Source organism: Ammospiza caudacuta, chromosome 3 (assembly GCF_027887145.1).
Source record: "Ammospiza caudacuta isolate bAmmCau1 chromosome 3, bAmmCau1.pri, whole genome shotgun sequence".
In the NCBI taxonomy this organism is placed as follows: domain Eukaryota; kingdom Metazoa; phylum Chordata; class Aves; order Passeriformes; family Passerellidae; genus Ammospiza; species Ammospiza caudacuta.
The window spans coordinates 63479923-63501621 of record NC_080595.1 but is presented as its reverse complement, the minus strand read 5'-3'; the positions used below and the strand labels follow the sequence as shown (position 1 = coordinate 63501621).

Sequence of the window (21699 nt, the reverse complement as noted above, 5' to 3'; positions counted from 1 at the left end):
GGCAAAACCAGGAGTTACAGTGATCAGTGAGGCAGTGCCCAGCTGGACTGTTGTGCCCTCCTGCCTGCTAAGGCAGTGGCAAGCTGTCACTGCCCATCACCGAGACCATCTTAGCGTGGTTGCCTGGCTTTGAGGAGCTCCTTGAGGAGCTTTTCTTTAATGGTTCAGCTCTTGCTGCTGTTAACAGCCTCCAGGGAAATAGTGGCTGGGAGCTGCCTTCCCTGCAGTCATCTGTCTTCCATGGTTCGGTGCCCATCCGTCAGCAGTGAGCCAGAAGGGCTGGCAGGTCACTGCACTGCCTGGGGGGCTGTCCTTGCATTCCACAGTAGGTCCCAGTGGAGGAGGAACATGTGTGTGGTGTCAGGGCTGGCCATCGATTGAACCTACAGAACACATCCCAGGTATTTAGGTGTCCCAGGACTGCTCAGAAATACCTTTGGTGCCTGGGTGTTCCAGCTGACACTGTATGAAGGTGTGGGAGAGTGTTTCAAAGAGCTGCTCAGTCACCTCCCTGTGCCCAGCCTGCTGGTAGGCTGCAGCAACCTGCAGGGGTCTTGGCTCATGTTCGCAGCTTGCCTGCTGTGAGACAGCTCTTGCAGAGTTGGAGCTGACAGCAAGGAAGGTTTTCCCTCTGACATCCACCTGTTGCAGAGGCAGCAAAGCACAAATAGCAAAAATGAGCTTAGCCAAAATAGGAACAAGACTGAGTGTGTAAGTCAGCTGTAAGACTCTTCTGAATAGTAACTCTACTGCTTTTCTGTGGTTGGAACAGCATGAATGTCTCTCCACAAACTGAAGCATCAGCACGTGGTGAAGCATCAGCACGTGGTGTTTGATTGCCTTTCAAAGTTGAACTCATGACGTTTCAGTCCAGATGGATTTATCAGCAGTTTGTCCATGCTTTCATATCTGTTGTGAGCACAGCTGATAGCAAGCAAAAATCTTAGCTCCAGACATCTTATGACTGTGTGAGGGCCTCTTCTTCCTTTCCTTCCCCCCAGCTTATTTCTTAGCTGTTCACATTCCTTAGGGCTGGAAGGACTGTATTAGTGAAAGCACACTTTATATGTGTGTGTAAATGGGAGTCACCTTCGCTTGCAGCCAGAATGGCTTTTTTTCAGTACTGTACCATGGCAGGGTCCAAAGTGAAGGGGGTGTGATGTGTTCAACAGCCTCTGGAGGCACAGAAAGGGTCAGTGTAGTGCCAGGCAATTGTTCCCGTTCTCATTTTCCCGAGGTAAAGTAGCTTGACCAGAGAAAGAGAAATAGGCTTCATGCTATGGCCTTGAAGGAATATCCTCTCTGGTGAATGCCAGGGAGCTTTGAAGGACTCTCTCAGATGTAATTTTCCCTGTAGAAAGCTGTTGGTAGGAGCCCCACACTGATAAAGACCTGCTCTCTGTGGCAGAGGCACCCCTTCACTGCTCAGAGCAGGCGTCAGGGACAGGACTCTGCCTTGGGCTAAACCCAGGTCACCAGCTGGGCCTGCAAACCACGCAGTGACTGGGAAGCAGAATTATTTTCCTGTGATAGTTAGTGCTGTAATCACTACAGCATTGGGAAGAAACTTTTCTTCTGGCAGCAGGACGGCTGTAACTCGCAGTGCTCCAGTGTAAGCACAGCATGTGGGGCATTGTTGAGCCGTGCGTCTGGCTGACAGTAATATCACATTCAGCGTGTAATTAAACACCTCATAAACTGCCTTGAGATGTTTGTTTATGTGTGCTTTTTAGTGGAGAAGTACTGTGTTTTCAGGGGATGCTGAAATTTCTGTACTCTGTGAAGCATTTGGTGTGTGATGTTCATTCAGCTCCCTTGTCCTCAGAAAGAATACTCGGTGTCTGGAGTGTGTTATTTTGCTAGCAGTGAAAAACATATGGTATGGGGTTGTTCCCATGAATTTCTGTTACTGTTTTATTTTTTTTTAATATGTGTCTGTAAGTTAGATATTGGAGGCATCTGTATCAGTATCTATTGCAAATTAATATTTATAGATATCAAAATGAATGCACATTTGGCTTGATCAAAACAAGAACGGCTTGTTTTGAATTCCATGGGGATAAGCAGAAACACATAGAAAATAGGCAATGTGATGAGGACACCATGTAAAAACTATTTTGAATAGCAGATACTTCAAGAGACTTCCAGTAAATTTTTACTATGCTCTCTGCCATTTATTTTTTCTTACAGTTTAGAGTCAATGAATTTGGGGCCCTGGAAGTAATTACAGATGAAACTGAGATGGAAAGTGTTAAAAAGGCAACTGCTACCACAACCTGGATGGTTCCAACTGCTCAAGAAGGTCAGTTAAGAAACAGTAAACATTTTCTGTGATAGACTGTAGTTTCTTTAATGCATCAACTTGCCTTAAAGCTTGCATCCAAAGTGAAAAAAAAAAACCCAAACAATTTACTTGCCTTAATGGACAAAGTGTCTCTGATGAAGTAACCTGTTTCTTGGGATGTAAATTAGTATGAAAATAAATTAATTTCAAGTTGAAAGCAAATAATTCCACTGTTAAACATCTGAAGTTCAATTACAGACACATTTTTTTCCTTACAGTAATTTTCTCTAAATTTAGATTTGGTATGTTCCCTCTGTTTAATTTGCAAAATAGTAAATTTTAATTATTGAGAATTTAAAATTTTAAGTTATTGAATTTTTTGTTGAGCTGGTTCTCCCAGACTGCCCATGGACTTTGCTAACAGCCTAGAGCTGATTTGTGCACTGCAAACTGCCTTGGTATGGGCAGCACAGCTGCCACCACCCATGTCAGTGTTAGATGTGCAGTGTGTACCCCCACAGATGCCTTGCTCCTGACAACTATGCTTTTTTACAGCATTAAAATCAGTCTGGAGTAACAGGTAATGTTTATCTTGAATGGTGAAATTCTTAGAGTTGTAGTATCTATCTACCAGATTAAGTGTTTCCTGGATTTAAAATTCTGAAGTAAGAAACACCTGTTTTGTTCAAAGAAAGTTGGTTTACATGGTCATAAATTGCTGCAATCTTTTTACACTGACTCCAGTAATGATGGAGTAGCGTGAAAGAGAATATCACAACTGGTTTTGTGATTATTTACAACCACCTAGTTTTTTTTCCTTGTTGGTATTACATTTGATCAACTTTCTTTTAAAATATGTATTCTGCAAGTCCTTTGAAAAGCAGACATCACAATTTTTGTTTCATAATCTTCCCTATAAGCATGAGAAGTCAGTGAGAGCTTTCCTTTGCTGCTCCCTCACGGTGAGTTCATAGTTGTCATGTGGGACATTTACACTGGTAGGAAAGTGGTTTGGGACCCCCGAGGTCTGAAGCTGCAGATCACTGTTAGTGTGTTCTGTAGCAGGGCAGTGATAGTTAATTCAGGTTTCAAATCTGTGATGAGAGTAGCATCATTGTGAGAGTGTAGTAGCACAACAGATTCTCTGCTTAGACTGAGAGATCAGTTACAGCAAAGCACACAGCTGCATCCCCTCCACTCTGACAAACCTCAACACAAACTTGTGTTTCTACTGAATTGAACTGGTCATGGACATACAGACATAAAGAATAAGCCTTCTGCTGCTACCTTACACCATCCTTGATTAATTTAGGGCTTCCCAAAAGTAAAATCACTGCTGAAATTTTCTGCTGTGAGAATAAATAGTTGTTTTGAGCCACTTATGATGCTGGTGTGTAAATATAACATACATTATATATTCTTCTGGGGGAGATAGCCTGCATGCAAAAGTTCATTTGACTCTGCTTTTAAAGACAGTACAGTGCTTAAGCAACATAAATAGTCTATGACTTGAAATTAGTCTTTTGGGGAGGTACAAAGACAACAACCTGCTCTAGAGGCTGGAGTACTTGACAGTGCTTCATACTTGCTTGTGGGGGAAAGTAACTGCACTCTCTCCTGCATACAGCTTCTCCTAGGCTCTATGCCTGTTGTGGGGAAATTGCAGCTTAGGATCAGTGAGTAACTTGGTATTTGGAGATTGCTTTGTTACAGGGTGAGTGATGTTTCACTTCTGGTGGACCCCAGGCAGGTTGAGCAGTAGCTGCTGCTAGAGACTGCAGAGTGTAGTCAGCAGTTTGCTTCCAGAAATAATTTTGACTAATGAAAAGATAACTTACCCCAACCCTTTTCTCCCAAATTTAGGTATAGGCATATCAGCAAGAAATGAGGTCATGGATTCTAAACAGTGATGATGAACAGTCATAGATTCTAAACAGTGACTCTGTGAGCAGTCAGTGCCTGTCACAAAATTCAGTCCTTCCACAAGCAGCCACATCAAGCTGTGACAGAACCATAGAACAGTGGGTTCCTCTCTCCTCTTGCAGTGTGAAAACCTAACTTGCTTGTCAGCAATCTGGACCTCAAACAAACACTAATTCCTAGTTCTTCATTCTGACAAGAGTGGTGTGGCTGATGTTTTTCTCTTTGCTTGGCAAGGCCTGCTAAGGATATTTGGGAATGTATCACCTCTGCCGAAGTGAAGTTAACTTTTGTCATTGTGCAGCCTTTTCAGAAAAGACAGGGATCCCCACAAGGTTGAAGGAAACTGCAAAAGTGGATGGACTTGTTTTCTGTGAAAACTGTTACCGCTATGGTACCATAGAAGAATTTGTTCCTGAAGGGAAATTTTGCAGCCAGAAATGTGCCCAGCAAGTAAAAAACAAGTAGGTACTATAACAAAGCATAGAAGCAAAGAATTTGGCATAAATGCAGCATGAGAGTGAAGTGGTGGGATAAAATGTTCATGATGGGGCAGAGGGAGGTATTAAGCAGACAAGTTTCAGTGTCACCATTGGTTTATAATGTTCTTTCACTGTTTTTTTGTGTAAATGCCTTAACAACATTTGGTTTTGTCTAACACTGACATTGAAGGCAGTCTTTTTTACTCAATGTGCTGTGTTCTGCTGTCAGATGCAAGCAGTAAAACAGTCTATGGGATGCATGAATCAGTGTCAGACTCCCACCCTGTTTCAGTCATTGGAATTAAGATAATCAGTAATGAGATGGTTGGGGTGGTAAGTTAATTATAATTAAGTGCAAGAGCTGTTTTATAGTTGACAGTGAGTGAAAACATGAGCATACTGCAGTTTCTCAGCTCCTCTTTTTCAGTTAGTGCATTTCATCTCATCATAAAAGCATGTTTGTGTTAGTGTGTCCATTCTGTATTGCATACGGCAGTTTTAAACATTTATGATTTTGTACATTTTCCTGCTTTTTAGCTAATTGCTTCAAAGTTTCCTGTTCTGATTTCTTGTTTAGCAATTTGTACAGTCACATACCAGCTTTCTCCAATTGGATTTGTCAGACTTAACAATTACCTTTGCCTTCCTCTCTCTAAACTGCCCTGCAGTCCTAAACATTTCACAGTTTGCTTCTCTGGGAGACTTGATGGTACATGAAAAAAGACACACTGTTTAAAACATGTAAAACTTGTTCAGCAGAAGCTGACAGCTTTCCTTTTACAGTTGCTATTGTGTGTCTCTCAGAATAATTATTTTGACAGACTTAATTTTCAGTAGTATTTCTAAGAATATATTTGGTGTAATACTATGGGACCCACACATTTACTTGCTTTTTTACTTGTTTTATGAATACAAGAATTGAAATAATATTGGCTTTGTGTCATTGTGTTACTTCTGTGATAGAGAACCAAAGGAGGAAAATCCCAGCATGGAATGCAACGGGGAAGATGATTCTAAAGGCATTCGGAAAAGAAAAGCAAAAGTACCTCTCAAAGAAGAGTCAAGGGATAATGGGGAGAAGAAGGAGAATCCAGATGAAATTGTTAGTGTGCATCATAAACCCATTCCTGCAAGTATTTGGGTGGGAGTTTTGCCTTCTGTTGCAATGTCAGTAGCTCCATCAGCCCACAAAGAGGAGAGACTTCATCACTCTGTCAGAGCCACAATAAGTGGTTGTTTCGTTTGCCAATTTAATTATGCCTCAGCAGTAAATTGTAATTATTGACAATGAATTGATAAAAGCTAGTTTTGGTCTCTTTTCCCTGCTTTTTTAAGAACAGAACAAAAAGAATTCAAAGGAAAAATTATGCTAATGTTTACTTGCCATGTCTTCAGCATGGAAAAACAGGAGTACATATTTCCCAACAATCCTGTTACTTTGTCATTCTACACATGAATAAATAACTATAGACCACTAATTTATTTACAAAGAAAGCTATACTACAGTTAAGAAGGGAATACTTTGGATTTTCTTTGTGTAATTTGCCTTTTAAAATCATATCCCAAAACTTGTTCTGCTTTTGTGTGGCAGTGTAATTTGCTTTGGGGCTCCTTTTATTTTCTTTTCCTTTTGGAATTATTCTTAATTTTAGAAAAAACTTACCCCACAGTACCTTCCCATAATGCTTGTTTCTTGTAGTATGTGTTTTCTTCCTAATAGCTGTCACACTCCTGGGGGTAGCACAGTTTTCAGGGAGAAGGGTAGATTCTGCAACTACAGAATTGTCAAAAGGATGAAGACACTTAGAGTTGTCAGGAGGGAATTTGCAGCTCTCTGTGTAGCAGTATCTTAGGCAAAACTCAGGGGATACCTTCTTTGTCTCCATGCATCTGCCCTCCTAGATGAGTACTTACTCTGCTCATCTGCTCAGATGCTCACAAAACTGTTAATACAAAAACAGTGAGAAAAATTGAAAGGATCACAATGCCATTTTGTATTTAATAAAGCAATTGAACGTTTGGGGGAAAAAAACAGATTAAAACTGTGTGAGGTTCTCTTTTACATTATTTTGGAGGCATGAAGATGCCAAAGATACTGTTATTTATCAGCGTCTCAGCGGGGTCTGCTGAAGGCTTCGTGGTCTCTGGGTCAGGCAAGGCTGGCTGAGTGCCAAGTGGTGAGAGCCATTCTGCCTGCCATTTTCACTGTGTTTGCAGTGATTTGTCACTGATGGCTCACTTTGCTTCTATGAGACATCTGCACGTTTGTTTGAGGTAGGAGAGAGCTGGGTGAATAACCATTTAAATGAAGTCACAGTTTAAAATTCAGTATCTCAACTTTTATCATACTAGACTTCTAAGCTAATGAGCTTACTGTACTATTTTTTTTTTCTCTTTCTAATTTAGGAGGACAAACCTGAAGGAAGGATCTTGAGAGTCTCACAGAGAGCCAGGAGAAAAAGAAAAGGGGACGTAACAGTTTTGAAACAAAGTAAGTTATATTATGGAACAAAAATCTCAACCATCAATTCTTCAGGTAATAGCCATATCTTATTGTGGATTGCCAGCATTGTTTCACAAAATTTATATTCCCTATTGATTTTTTTTCATTACTGTAAAAAGACAGTGACAGTGTTATTTACAGCAATTAAATTTTAAGGCAGCATGGGGGAGGATCTGGTGAGTGTAAATGCAACTAATGTGCATTTTAGGTTTTTTCTTTTGATCCCTCTAAATAGTGCCAGTATTAGAGGGAATCAGCTCCATTGAGTTCCCAGATGCTGAAAGACATGTATCAAGCAGAAGTGAAAGTTTACTTTTGTTTCCTTGGGGATCAATTTTGCATCTTCATTATGTGCTGGAAATAGACACGTTTATGGAACTGTTTAGGAATAATTGCTATAATCAATCCAAAGGGACATATACTGCATCAAGCAACATAATAAAACATATTTAAAATGAGTGCTGTTCTTTCAAGCTATTTGTATGATAGATAGTTTTAGGAAGAATGGGAGAATCAGCTGCTATTATACCTCAGTGGTACACCAACCACAGACCTACATGTTGCCCTCCAGAGTGCGTCTTATGGTAGATGGGGAGACATTAACAGAGGTTGCCAGGCCACTAATCAACACAGAACTCCAGTTAGCTCTGATGTACACCAGGCAGATGAACTAGATGTAACAATAAATGTTATGAAAGATCCCCCTCCCAAAATAGAATCACGTCTGAAATGTTTCTACAGTTGCTTCTAAGGCTGAAGAGATAAGAAGTGTGTGAGACACAGGGACAAAGCTGATGCTTTGTGGAAATCACTGCTGCCCACTGACAGAATGATTTACAAATTTCTTCTGTCAGGTGTTTTTTTTTTTTAATTTTTATTTGGGTATCAATATAAAAGTATAAACTGGTATCAAAGACCAATTTGTATTCAGAACCAAGTGCAATTAATTTCTTTAATGGAATAGATGAAAACTGGGTAAATCCCAAATAAAATTAATGTGGTCTAGTAGTGTTAAGCGATTACTATCACTCTAAAATTTATTATCTTTTGGTTACATTTTTGTAAGCTTTCTTCAGGAGAGTTTGGCATTACTATTGTTATGGTTCATGTTTTAATCATAAAAATGCTAAGCCAGACTGTTACTTAAAGGATTTATTTTTCCTGTGAGTAGCCCACAGTCTGGATCAAGCCAGAATCACAGTGTGGACTGTGATGAATCCTTCTGACAGTGTGAGCTTATGGTCTGAAATGCTAAGCTGCCTGTGCAGAGGAGGCATTTTAGGTGGAGATCAGTAGAGCAGAGTAGAGGTGTATGAAAGTAGATACATACATGGTCATCTGTTCTTGAAGTTCCTGGCTATTGCTATTGTGCAGGTAGTGACTTATTTTTGAGGCCTGAAAACTGTGACTGTAGCCATCATTAAGATGGACTGTAAGCAGTATTGCAATTACTGTGCAAGTGTTCACACTGTGTGAACAAACCTGAAACTGGAGGTTTCTCTCATATGCTAATGACATCCTGAGGAAAAGAAGCACTGGTGACAGTTCTGAAGACTTGCAGAAAATACTGTTAAATCACTGCCTTTCTACCCAAAACCATCAAACTACAAAGTGATGGAGTAGGTGAGAAACAGTCTGAATACTGTTAAAGAGTGGAGTCTTTCAAGCCTGATTAAACAACTTACTATGAGCAGTATCCACTTGAAAAGGCTTTCCAGTTAAAGAAGGACATGGGGGAAAAAGAAATCCCTTAAAATACTGAGCTATTTTGTGATTTGAACTCATCTTTTTACACATTTGCAAATTGTATATCTTAATGTTTCTTAGGAGCAATAGGAAAAACGTGTTGGAGCAAGACTTTGTAAGTTGTTCTTGTCACCTGAAGGAGGTTTTTCTTGTTATTAATCAAGGTTTGAGCTACTGGAACTGTTTCTGGACAAACCAGGAACCTTCATGTTCCTGGTGCCTTTCAGCCTACAGAACTTCTTTTTCTGAAATAAGTTCTGAACAACACCATGAGTGCATTTCATAAAATGTAAATTCAAGAATATTATGAACTTGTGTTGTGGATTTTTTTTTCTTGAGATATTAACAGTTACAGAATTATTTCCCTGTTTTATGCTTCTTTATAGCTGTACCCTCTAAAGGAAGGCAAGCATGGTGTTGGGCATCCTATCTGGAGGAAGAAAGGGCCATTGCAGTGCCTACTAAGCTTTTTAAGGAGGTATGACCTTTGAAATTTAAGTCAACCACCTAAGATCATGAAATTCCTAGGAAATCAATAAACAAAAAATAATTTGAAGATTTTATTCTTTTCTCTGGAAAACCTGCATGATGAAAACAATACTGTGTCCATCAGCAATTATGAAAGCAATTATCTCTCTGTTTTTTCAGAGAATTCTGTTGTTGTAGATGAATGCTGTCAAATCAGACTGCAGAAAGCAGATGCTCTTCCAAAATCTGCTGTTTTAGCCATTCCTTCTAGTCTCTGAAGCTAAAAAATGTGATACATGCCCACACTTTTTCATGCCATATAATTTTCTTCAAATATGTTTAGAAAGGTGGTACAAAGGTCATCTTTTGTCTTGTTGCTTTGATTATATTACCTGTCGTTTCTTCAGCTTCTGCTGACATTATATTTTGTTACTACATCAGATACTACTTTGTCTTGTTCTCCTTTTGCTTGTCATCTGATTGGATGTCACATCATCATGTCCTGCTTGTCCTTTTCCTGCTATGCTTTGTCATTCCAGTGCTTTTATTAGTGCCACCTCTCTTGCTTGGAAGAGAGCTCTGTATCCAAATCCACAGGATTTCTGTGCTGTTATCTTCCCTTGCAAAAGCTGGTGAAACATGAACATGTCTCAGCTGCTGTACTCCTGCTATATGTTGTTTTTTTTTCTGATAATTCTGTTCTTACTTTTCTGTTTCTTGCATCCATTTCTTTCTGTATGCTTCATACTTCAGCTGTTAAATCTTCTCTGTGGGAATTAGTTTTCAGCTTACACATGCCATGTGATGCTGGTCTTTAATGGGTATTTTAGTTGCTATTGAGTGAGAAAAGTGAAGAACTGGGATTTAGGTTTACAGAATCCATAGATTGGTAGGTGCAAGAGCAACAGTCCCCTGACTGTCTTCAGTTGTGAAGATAGTGCTATATACTGGTTCAAAAATTAGCAAGAAAACAATCTAAAGAGTGCCCTGGTGGGAAGGCAGATTTACAAAGCATTGCTCTGCCTCTCTAAAGGTCCATGAAATGCTGTAGCAGTACAAAGGTTTTACAGGGCACTGCACATGGTGCTAAAGTCTGGAGTTATGTGATGTTTCCTTCACATTGTACCTTTCTCATCCATTGCATCTTAATTTAGTATTTTATTTCAAAGTTTTTAGCCCCTGGGTAATGCTGGATTTAGTGTGCAGTATTTAAAGCCTGTAGCAGAAAGAGAATTCTTAATAACACTCAGAATTGGCCAGGTAATTTTTCTCCATTTTGCAGATGAACAAGCAAGCCACAAAAACAGATAGATTTAAAAAAAGCCCAAACCAAACATCACAACCAATCATGAATCCTTGATTTCCGTTTGGATTTTGAGAATTACTTTTTTTCTTTTTATTTTACCATTTCAGAAGCAGAACTTCTCACTGGGTTGTTTTGTACCCTTAGTTAGGAATGGTCAGGATGATTGAGGGTCCTTGCCATTTCCTTAGACCTTGGAGTGATTTCTAAGCTGTGTCTCACAAGGTTTCCCTTCCTTCCAAGTAGGTGATACCTCTCTGAGTATCTCCCTTGGTACCCTTCTCTTCCCTTTGGCTGCAGAGTACTGCAGTTGACTCAGGAACATGTGTCTCCTAGACAGAAACAGAAGGAAAAGGGAACAATTAAGATGCTTTTCCTGTGGTTTTTTTTCTGTAACATAAAACTGACTGTTTTTTGAATTTTCTAACCTGTGGGGAACTGTCTTCAGTTTTGGTTACTCATTTTACTGATATTTCCTCCAATTTAACCTTAATATCTGCTACCTTCCATCCTCTTTACCAGAGGGATGATGATGCCTGCTGGTTGAAAAGGTGGTTGATCCATCCTGCTTAGCCTCATTTTCACTTTCTGTTTTTTGACAGATATTCTTCTGGGTTCATTGTAATGTGATGTACAGGTAGTCATCTTCCTGTGATGTAGAAATTCTCCTGGAAGACTACATAGTGTGGACTCAGCATATAAAGGACAGCAAATAGGCCATCTCTACATACAAACAGTGTTCAATATTTCTGCCTTTCAGTTCATCTTTCATGGTCTGAGATGTGGAACCAAAAAGGCAAAACAGAGTCATTGTTGTGATTATTACAGGAATAATGTCCACCAGGAAGGTGTCTCTGTGCAGTCTGAAAACCGAATAATTAAATTGCTAAGATATTTTACTGTCAATTAGTGAAAAAAGTTGAAGACAAATGGTGTCATCTTTCCCTTGACTCTTGCTAATTCTTCCTAATTTTCTTACATACTCTCAAGTTTCAAGTCATTATGTTTTTCAAACAATCATCAATTTCTCTTTTCCTCTCCACATTTTTGAAAATGCAAAACATAAAGTGATTTTTTAGTTCCTTCAGAAACATGAATAATAAATAATGATTGCTCTATTCCTTATAAAGATATTGTGTCTTTCTCTGGTATACTCTCAGAAGTATTGAAACTGTTCTTTTCCATTGCAGTATCAGTCTTTCCCATACAACAAGAATGGATTCAAGGTAGGGATGAAGCTGGAGGGTGTGGATCCTGAGCACCAGTCCATCTACTGTGTTCTCACAGTGGCTGAGGTAAGCAAGCAGCCACAGTGCTGGGTTGTGGCAGAGTCTGAAATGAAACAGCAGCAGCTGAAAACCCTCACTCTTACCTAACAGGCAGACAGAAACTATATGTAGGAAGATGATTTTTAAATTAAGAATGCTGTATTATTTCTGCCTGATAGGCATGTAAGGAATATATCCAGTGTCAATGCAGCAGTACATATATTTAACATACACAGCTACAGAAAACAGTGTTAGACTAGTTGGATAATATGTGGTTTTATCTGTAATCCTGTAGTTTGTATTTAAAAGGAAAAATAAATAGAAAACAAACATGACAACTCATACACAGCAGTTTTATAGAAGTTTGATAGTATTTGCAGTTGCTCCATTCACTGATACAAATACTAAAAGTTTCTCATGTTGCTGTTGTGCTACAACTTTCTCACGCTGATTGCCACAGAAACTGCCTGTATTGGCAACCTGTGCAAGTTTTCATGAAATATAAACCCAGTTTTTCTTTTTGATGTGGTTCATGATATAGTTTCTCTGATTAACAGCTTCTTTGCTTTCAGTAGATAACCTGCCTCTCAAGCATCTTTTGAATATCTTTCAAGCATACCTTACTTAAATTTTTGGATAGTTTTAAAGGATTTTTGGATTTCATTTGTGAACTAAAGTGGGGAAACTGGAAGTTATGTCAGAGTACAAATTAAATATAAAATAGGGTTGATGTTGAGATTTTTCACTGATGGCTGCAGTAAATTTATGGCATTTGGCACTCAGGGAGATGTGGAGACCTTCCGTACAAAGACAGGGTTGTGTCCTATTTTTCTTCTCTTCTCAGTAGTTGACTTATTACTTCATGGAATAATGAAGTTCTGGGGAATACCTCCACTGACTTCTCATCTTTACTTAAACAGATTTCAGTATCTCTCTGGAGAGCCTTTTGAACATACTTATTGTTCACTGCTCCCTTGCATATCAGTTAATCAGGATAGCTTGAGAACCTCATTATCTGCACTATGTCCTTGGTTGCATCAGATGTATTCACACTCTTCTGTAGGGCTTATGTTTTACTTTGATGCTGGGTTGGAACCATTGTCAAATTTTTGAGCACTACTGGCAATAGCCAGCTTTTAGTTAAATTCTTTTGACCAGAAGAGGAGGCACTCAGACTGAGAATAGCTTTGCCTTTTAATTCTCTCCTTTTTATCAAATGAATTTATTAATCCAGTGCTGGATTGGGCAGAAGTAAAAAGCTGACTGAAAACATACAGTAATTATACATAATATTGAATGGAAGTGGTTATGTGTAGGGCAAAGGTCTTAGTGTTGTATGTTGTCAATTCTTGCTTTTAGGTTTGTGGCTACAGAGTAAGACTACATTTTGATGGATACCCAGATTGTTATGATTTCTGGGTGAATGCTGATTCTTCCGACATTCATCCTGTTGGATGGTGTGAAAAAACAGGTCACAAGCTTCATCCACCTAAAGGTATTTCTTAGTTTAAATCTCTGTGTCTTACACAGTTCTGAGATTGAGAGTACCTGTGTAATGCTGTAATATTTTTTTTTGCCAGAAATGTTTTAGTTTGTTTAGTCAAGAGTACTTCAAAATGGCAAATTAAATGCATATTTTGCCTAGAATTTCAGGTTCGAAAGCATGCCCCTTTTATTCAGTGGAAATTCAGAGAAACCAAGAAAAGAAAATGGGCCATAAGAGTCATCCATAAGGCATTAGGAAAAGAAAAAAACTGATCAGCAAGCCTAGACCCCAGCTTATTGCAAGGAAAATGGCAGCATACTGGTGACATATTATATGCTTAAACTGAGGTCTCACAGGCTGCTGAGGATCCTTTAGTGGAAGGTCTTAGGACATTTTTGCTACTGCATAGTGATCACTGTTATTGTACAAATGTTGGTACAGGCTAATAATCTTTGTGGAAATAGCATAGTCTTTAAGTCTGAAATAGAGACAAAAAGAGGAATGAACAGATCAATGGGGAGAAAAAAAGGTAAGACTGCAAGCCTGAAAGTGTAATTTGTACATGGATTATGTAAATGGTACACAGGTATTGAAATGGGTGTAATTTACTTGCATAGTTTACTTCCATTTCACATTGTGTAACTTCTTTTGGCAATTGGAGGGTATATGTACTGAACTGTACTATGAAAAATAGATAAATGTGGTCCTTTTGGAATATGGAGGGAGTATGTGGGGATGAAAGGAGCAAGTCCTGAAGTCTGAAAAGTGAGATGTAAGTGAATGTGCCATTTTGCCATACACAGTGAGGGTAGCATAATGTGGTTTAGAGGGGCTGGAAAATGAGGAGTGCACAGATTGAAGAGGATGTGCTTGCAGAGAATTACGAAACTGTAGATGTAAGGGCTCAGGTGTGGAAAAGTGACAGTAAAGCCACTGGGAGTGTAGGGGCATGGGGCCTGCCAGTGTGAGAGGATGGCATTTCTTTGTGTGAGCCTTGAGGGGCATGAGCTGCTCCTCTGAGTGCTCTGCAAGCCCCACTCTGGCCACAGGGTGCTGCTTGTCTTGGGACACAGTTCTGCACAACTGGCTGTGTAGAAATAGCAATTCCTTGAACATAAATAAGAATTTCTTAGAAGGCTGGCCTTTGCTGATGTAATAACTTGTATGTAGCAAATGGGTAGTTCCCAGTTAGAGCCTTCCTGATGCTATTACAGTGTGGTTAGTAAGTTTTGTATCTATGACAAGGATTTGTCACCTTTTAATCTTACATGCCTGGTTTAGAAATCTTTTGTTAACCATGAATGACTGCCCCTGGAAGAACTTTGTGGGGTTCTGCTTTTCCAAGGGGAAGGATAATATGCCAGTTGTAGGTTCTATTTTAATTGGATTGGACAGATTGGTTTATTTTGCTGTGTTATGACATTTTAATAATGATTTCTGTAGTGCCCATTGCAAATTTTACAGATGCTAAAGCCAATGAGAGTTATGGCATACGACAGAGTATTTATATAAAATAGCACCCCAGAGAAGAACTCAAAGGTTTGTGTCAGTAGCCTTTAATTTTCCAGCTAAAATACAAATTTATGACCTTCACAGAATAAACCCTAAGCAATTTGGAACCTGGTGGTCTGACTTGGGGGGCAGGGGGTGGGGAGTGAGGGACGTGAGACAGGAAGAAAATTATTTACATGTTTTCTGAAATGTATTTCTATCCATGTTTATTAAAATGGAAAGGATGGGTAACTCTTAGTGCTGCTGGGCAGGACAGGTCTTGTGATGGGATGGGAGGCAACAGGCAGCTACTCTGGGCTTCCAGCAGATATAGGAGAGCTAAGAGGCAAAATCAAACTAGATTTCACAGAAATTAAAAAAGATAGTGGTCAGGGCACTGTTCATTTTGTGTAGAAGAGGGCACTTTTTTATCTCACACAGGCAAAATCTGCAGCAAGAGAATGGATGTACATGTATATATATGCATGTAAAAATTGCATTGACTGGGACACATTCCTACAACTGATCTGATCTGCAGTGAATAAATCAAATTGACCTTTGGTCTTGTTATGAGAGATGAGCTAGGAGCTTAAGATCTCCCTTTCTCATTTGGTGACAGGAAGACCCACACTGCCCAGAAACAGTTTCACAGCTTACTAAAACAATTTTTTTTTTCCATGGGCTTTGTCCTAGTCCCAGTAACTGATCCCTTCTTGTCTTCTGTGAGCTTGGACTTAGGTTTGAATGCTCTCTAGAATTACAAAGCAAAAATGGAAAGCCTAAATACTGTATTGCTTTAAAAATGGTTTCAAATGATACAGCATTTGAAATATAACATACATACATTTGAAATATAATATACATACAACATAAAAATGGTTTTAAAGCTTGACACACTGCTGTAGTGTATCAAGAAAACAGACAATTGGAGGATAAGACAAGTATTTTGTTTGGACTTGTAGGTTAATTTATGCTAAGTACTATTTAAAATGAAAAGTGAGAAAGCTCAATGCGGAGAAGGTGAAGGTTTTAAATTTGCGGTTCCTGGGATAATATGAGAATATGAGAAGGCTATAATATGAGAAGATTAAACAAAGCAATTGTCTCTGGTGTATTTGAGTTATACTTCAAGTAGTTAAGAGGTGACACATTTCAGTAAAGGCAGTCACTCACTGAAATTTGTTGTGGTTTTGGTCTTACTTTACTGGGTTGTAACATATTGACTAAAAGAGATTTTTCTGCAACTGTTCCATAACAGAAAAAATAAAGGGGGAAATGTATTTGCTTCCAACTCCTAGCATTGTTTTTTAGATTAGAACTACAAATGGTATTTTGAAGATTATTTTATGCAGTTCAATATATTATGAATTATTTGTAATTTTTTTCACTAAACATTAACAGAAATAGATTTCTTTTCAAATGTTGTATACACAGAATAAAAAATGTATAATGTCCATGCAGGGGACAGTTTATACTGTAAATTGAGAAGGGGTCCTGAGGCATTGATAGTGCAAGCAACTGTTTGGATATAACCTAGAGGGGTTGTTTTAAAGCTAGTAGTGATGATGCTGTTAGTGATAGCCTGATGATGTAATTTGGTGAAGTCTGGAGGAGGAGGGATATTTTTTTTCTTGGACTGACTGGCACAGTGGGAAGAACTTTGGGATCTGTAGGTCTTTTACTGATTCTGAAGTAAAAGCAGCAGAGTGAAAAGCAGCTGGAGAACACTTGTTGGCTCTGTGTGTGTGACAGTGAGACCAGCAAAGGGAAGTTAGGTGGTACCTGTGAGGCTGACAGGTGGTGGTAAGGTGAGGTTTTCTTTGGGAGAGACAAAGAAATGACTTTTAGGCTGTGCTTTTTGGAGACGTTCATTCAAAGGGAAGAAGATAAAACTATAAAATTTGTCTCTGACTGATATGCATGTCTCATGACCATAATTTCTTGCCCTTCTTTTACAACTCTCATTTAGGATATAAGGAAGAAGAATTCAGCTGGCCCTCCTACTTAAAGGCATGCAGGGCTCAAGCTGCTCCTAAATCACTGTTTGAAAACCAGAATGCAGTAAGTACTCACTTGTTACTTGTGTAGTTGTGAGCATGCTTGTGTGTGGTAGAGACTCATAGCACATTTCAGTGATGGCAGACTTGAGTCTGAAATCTAAAACAAAAGTGTTTACAGCAAAATGAATAACATTCTAACATCCTCCACTGCACAGCTAACCTCTGCAGTTCCAGTTCATTACTCTTCTAGTGATCTGTTTAAACTTCTGATGCATTCTTAAATTAAAGATTTGTTATTTGTACTGTGTCTTGCACCATAATCTTGTGGAACAAGAATGGTCTTTTAGAGAGAATATCGAAGACAGCTAAAACTAACACATTTCATTTTAGCGGCATATTTAGGATTTTTTTCCTTTCATTAACCAGAAATCTTTGTGTTTGAGCATCTCTCATGTCAGCTAATTAGCCTGCTGCCACTCTGTTGGGACAGTTAATTGGAAAATTTGGAAATGGCATGAATATATTGGTTGTGGACAATGGGAAGATTTCTGGATTTATAGTATTTATCTCCAGTTAAATGTCTTCCTCTATGTAGACAGTGATTCCGTCGGGATTTCGAGTGGGGATGAAGCTGGAAGCTGTAGACAAGAAGAACCCGACTTTCATTTGTGTTGCCACGGTAACAGACATGGTGGACAATCGTTTTCTGGTTCATTTTGACAACTGGGATGAGAGTTATGACTACTGGTATGATGTTTTTGTTTTGTATCCTAGTGAGATGTATCAGAAATGTGTTCGCTTTAAGTGCTGTTTTCTGTGATGCTTTCCAGGCTGGTGATACAGTCGCCATACCAACTTTTGCTGGATTTTTAAGTATGGTCACCAAAGTAGGTCTCAGTGGCAGATGGGAGGAATTAATTTTCCCATGTCAAGTTGCATGTAAAAAATGCCAAGGTTGTGCTAAGTGAGTGTTTGTGTGTGCTGCTGCATCTGGAGTTGTGGATTGGTTTCAATTACATATTATCTCTGAGGTTGATCTCTTCAGTGGAGAATATTCACCATGATAATGAGACTAAGTGTACTTGGAGTTAGTTTTGCTTATAATTGTAAATTGAACGAAGGGCTGCATGTGTTCATAAGGTTCTTGATCCACTTATGTTGAAACCAAACTGTAGTCATGTTCTATAAAGCATCAGGATAGTGGCAAAATTCTGATTTTAGTCCTCTGTGTTCTATATTCCAGTGGAAACTGAGATCCTGCTATCCTGACCTGTGTTTGAGGTGACCTTTCTGCATGTTTTATGGTGGAGGGGCTGTGTGTATCTTTAGGAAAGTCAGTGGATGGAGCAGGATGTACTAGGACCATAAAGATACTGAAGGAGATTTAGGCTGTTACAGTGCAGGTTTGTATTTGCACTTGGATCTTTATTTGACAGATCATTTGGAGCAATGTAGTTTACCTTACAGTCTTTGGAGAGTAAGTTACTGCAGAACAGGTAGACAGCATTGTTGTGGATTCCCTTTATGGCCAGGGTTCGGCAGTGGCAACTTAATTGTGTAGCTGAGCCTATAAAATAAATAAGGAAAAATTTCTTCATCTGTATTTGATGACTACTTTGGCACTCCATCAATGAGAATATCACAAAACTATAAAAGTAACTTCAAAGCTTTGTGAGTGCATCTCTTGAAATAATAATTTTGTGGCCAATGTGACAAATAAACCAAAGTAGAACTGAATTATTGAAGCAGTAGTGAACAGTCAGTTAAGTGAAGTCAAGAACTGAATATCAAGATAATAAACCATATGAGTCAAAGACAAGAAAGATGAGCAATTATTTCCATGAAGAAGTAACACAAATCATACATTTACTCTACAAAGCATCAGGAAACTGGGGATGGGGAGACTTAGTCTGAATGTTTTGGCATTTGCCCATTCACTAATAATAGCTATGGCATTAATAATTAAAATGGTAGTTAGGCAAAGCTTTTAGGGAAAACACAGTTTTGTGTTTTCCCTGTGTGTTGAAACAATATAACCCATAGTTTGTTCAGAGGTAGCACAGGCATCTTTCTAAAACGCTGCAGTCTATATAGCAGACAGATACTGAATTTCAGACTTGTTATTATTCCAGTGTCAACAGGAACTTTGTCCACCGGTCTTTTCAGAAGAGGGAAAAGTAGTTTTCAAGTATATAACCAAGCTTTGCATTTATAATATTAGTTATAGTATCCTGAAGTGGTTTTTCTGAATTTTATATGTAGAATACATGACATATAACCCTCCTAAAGGATGAAAAATATGACGTGGAAAGCTGATAGGTTTTCCTATAGGTTTTCAGAAATCACTGGAGCTGTGTTTACACTGAGGTCAAGCTTAAGTTTTGTTCTTTTGGTGAAATTGTGAAATACCTTTCTGGAAGCAGCAAGAAGATGCTCCTGGAAGTACTGTACATGGAAATTAAATTCTCAGTAATGTGGTCTACCTCTCAGCATTGCATTGAGAATAGTGAGTAGAGAAAGAAAGAAAGAAAATGAGAGAAAAGAGCGGCAAATGAAAATAGCAGTGGAGCGTCTGACCAAAAGAGAGCCTGAAAATGTAACCTGAATGCATCCCACTCACATTTTTAATTTTAGATATCAGGTTTGTAAGGGCCTTAAAATATCTTAGGTGCATACATTTCATGTCTACCAACTGCTGTCTCTAACTAAAAACAAAAAGGTTTTTTGAGATTACCCATAACTGAACCTCACAGTTTCCTTGTGCCTGCATGTAAGTTTCAATCTCAGAATAATAATGAAGGCGAAATTACTTATTTTGTGTATGTTGGTTATTTTCAAACAAGTACCTCTTTTCTCTGTATACGTTTTGTGTTTTATTTGGAGTAGGCTGAACTTTCTCACTGAGGTTAAAAAAAACCTTTCCTATTTTTGTATACCTAAAAGAGAGTTGACTGATATTGTGACTTCAGGCAACAGAAACCCATTACGATTGCCTAAGGGTTTTTAGGCTCCAGGCTTTCAGCCTGAAGATACTCTTCCTTACTTCCTTTCTGAGCATTAGAAAATACATTTTTGGTTGAAAGTAAGTACTCTGGCTTGAATTAGTCATTATAGCAGCTCTTTAATGCATGGTCATGCCACTTTCAGCGTATTATAAATCCTATTAAATTTTCCTTTGATAGTGGCTTTTAGATGGAACAAAAGTGAGCAAAATTGTCAAATTCAAGATTTTACTTAATGAAGGAGAAGTTTGACCTATACAACATAAACCTCCAGGTCCTTTCCATCTATTCCATCTCTTTTGATGAAACATAATACTGCTTTGAAAGCTGAAGGCATTCTCATTCAGTGGGACTTCTCCATTTTCTTACCATTGTCTGAACCTGGAAATGGAATTGGGAATCTTTTGTTATGTCAGAACTATGAATTAAATACAGGTCCATCCTATATTCTTCTGTTTTGCTTACACACAGATCAAGGTTGTCTCATCTTCCTAATTTTTTTGTGACCAATGGAAACATAGCCAGAGCTCATGAAAGGGGTGAAGCTGTGCCAGCTTGTTGCTGTTTGCCCACAGGAGAAGTGGTGCAATGGCTGTGCTGCACATGCTGCATCCCAGACTTGCTGCATCCCAGGCTCTGGGTGCCCTCATTCATCCTTGGCTTGGGCTGAAGTTCCCCTGCAGAGAAGGCTGTACAGGCAGATTTTGGGATCAGCTTACCAGGAGTGTGTTAAAATACAGTGACCCATGTGCCACTCACTGCTCTGTTCCTCTCTGTCTTGCACAGAAAAATGATTTCTGAAGCCTGCTGTGAAAATAAAATAGCTTTTGATTTTTGGAACCATTTTTTGATCTGTATGACTTTTGGAACAGACTGGACTTTGTCATGAGACTAAGAGGCCAGCCCTGTTGTCCATCAGTATTTACTACTTTCCTAGCAGCCAAGTCCTCAAAAGCTACGCTTCTCTTGTTTCATTTTTGAGGTAATTAACTTTGCTCTACTTTGAAAGGAACTGTCTTTTTGGAGGGGTAATATTACATCAAAAAGAAGATAAAACAATCTTAAAGAAGCATGAGTCACAGTGCATGTATTTAACTATTTAAATGGATAATGAACCATTATCTGACCCTAAGTTTCCTGTGAATCACTGTGCAGCTTTCCTATCAGACCTTAAATAGAAAATATGATAATATTTTATGGTAGTGCTATACCACCTCTGGATGCATGCCATAACCTCCTGGATTACATTTTGAGAAGCCCTGACCTAAAATTGCACCAGCTTTATGCTTGTCAATGATGAAGTATTCTCAATTATGCACTAGATGGGGCTGCAGGATAGTTTTTATGTTTTTCTATTTTTTTTCTCTGTTGGATGACTGACATGTCACAATCAAGAACTCGTATAAGTAGCTTTCTTGAGAGCACATTATTATTTATGGGTGTATGGGACATGTGTGTATGAGTGGTTTTTGATAGACAGCATTTTCATTACAGACTGTATCTACACTTATTAAAGTGAATATCAAAATATTCAAAGGTTTGTTTCTCAAAAGGGAAAATCAGAAATTATTTCAAGATAGAAAATTATTATAACCCATGCACTTATTGTAAAGACAATACTGACCATTTAATTAAAAAATCTGTCCAGAGCATTAGGTGGAGACCTATTTAAGAAAATATTTTGCTGAAATAATTAACTTTTTCAGCAGCAAGCATTATCATCCATCTCTCTTGATTTAGTTGGGA

General features: G+C 38.6%; 1 protein-coding gene across 4 annotated transcripts in view; it reads left to right on the top strand.

The window, feature by feature from the left end:
- L3MBTL3 (L3MBTL histone methyl-lysine binding protein 3) overlaps positions 1 to 21699 on the top strand; it is a 77851-nt gene that overhangs the window by 20477 nt on the left and 35675 nt on the right. For all 4 annotated transcript variants that reach the window (XM_058800793.1, XM_058800792.1, XM_058800791.1 and 1 more), the window contains exons 3-11: positions 2191 to 2302; positions 4509 to 4668; positions 5650 to 5788; positions 7093 to 7177; positions 9322 to 9413; positions 11897 to 12001; positions 13334 to 13469; positions 16921 to 17012; positions 17547 to 17698. In XM_058800793.1, the coding sequence (XP_058656776.1) occupies positions 2191 to 2302; positions 4509 to 4668; positions 5650 to 5788; positions 7093 to 7177; positions 9322 to 9413; positions 11897 to 12001; positions 13334 to 13469; positions 16921 to 17012; positions 17547 to 17698 (1073 nt within the window). The remainder of the gene's footprint in view (positions 1 to 2190; positions 2303 to 4508; positions 4669 to 5649; positions 5789 to 7092; positions 7178 to 9321; positions 9414 to 11896; positions 12002 to 13333; positions 13470 to 16920; positions 17013 to 17546; positions 17699 to 21699) is intronic.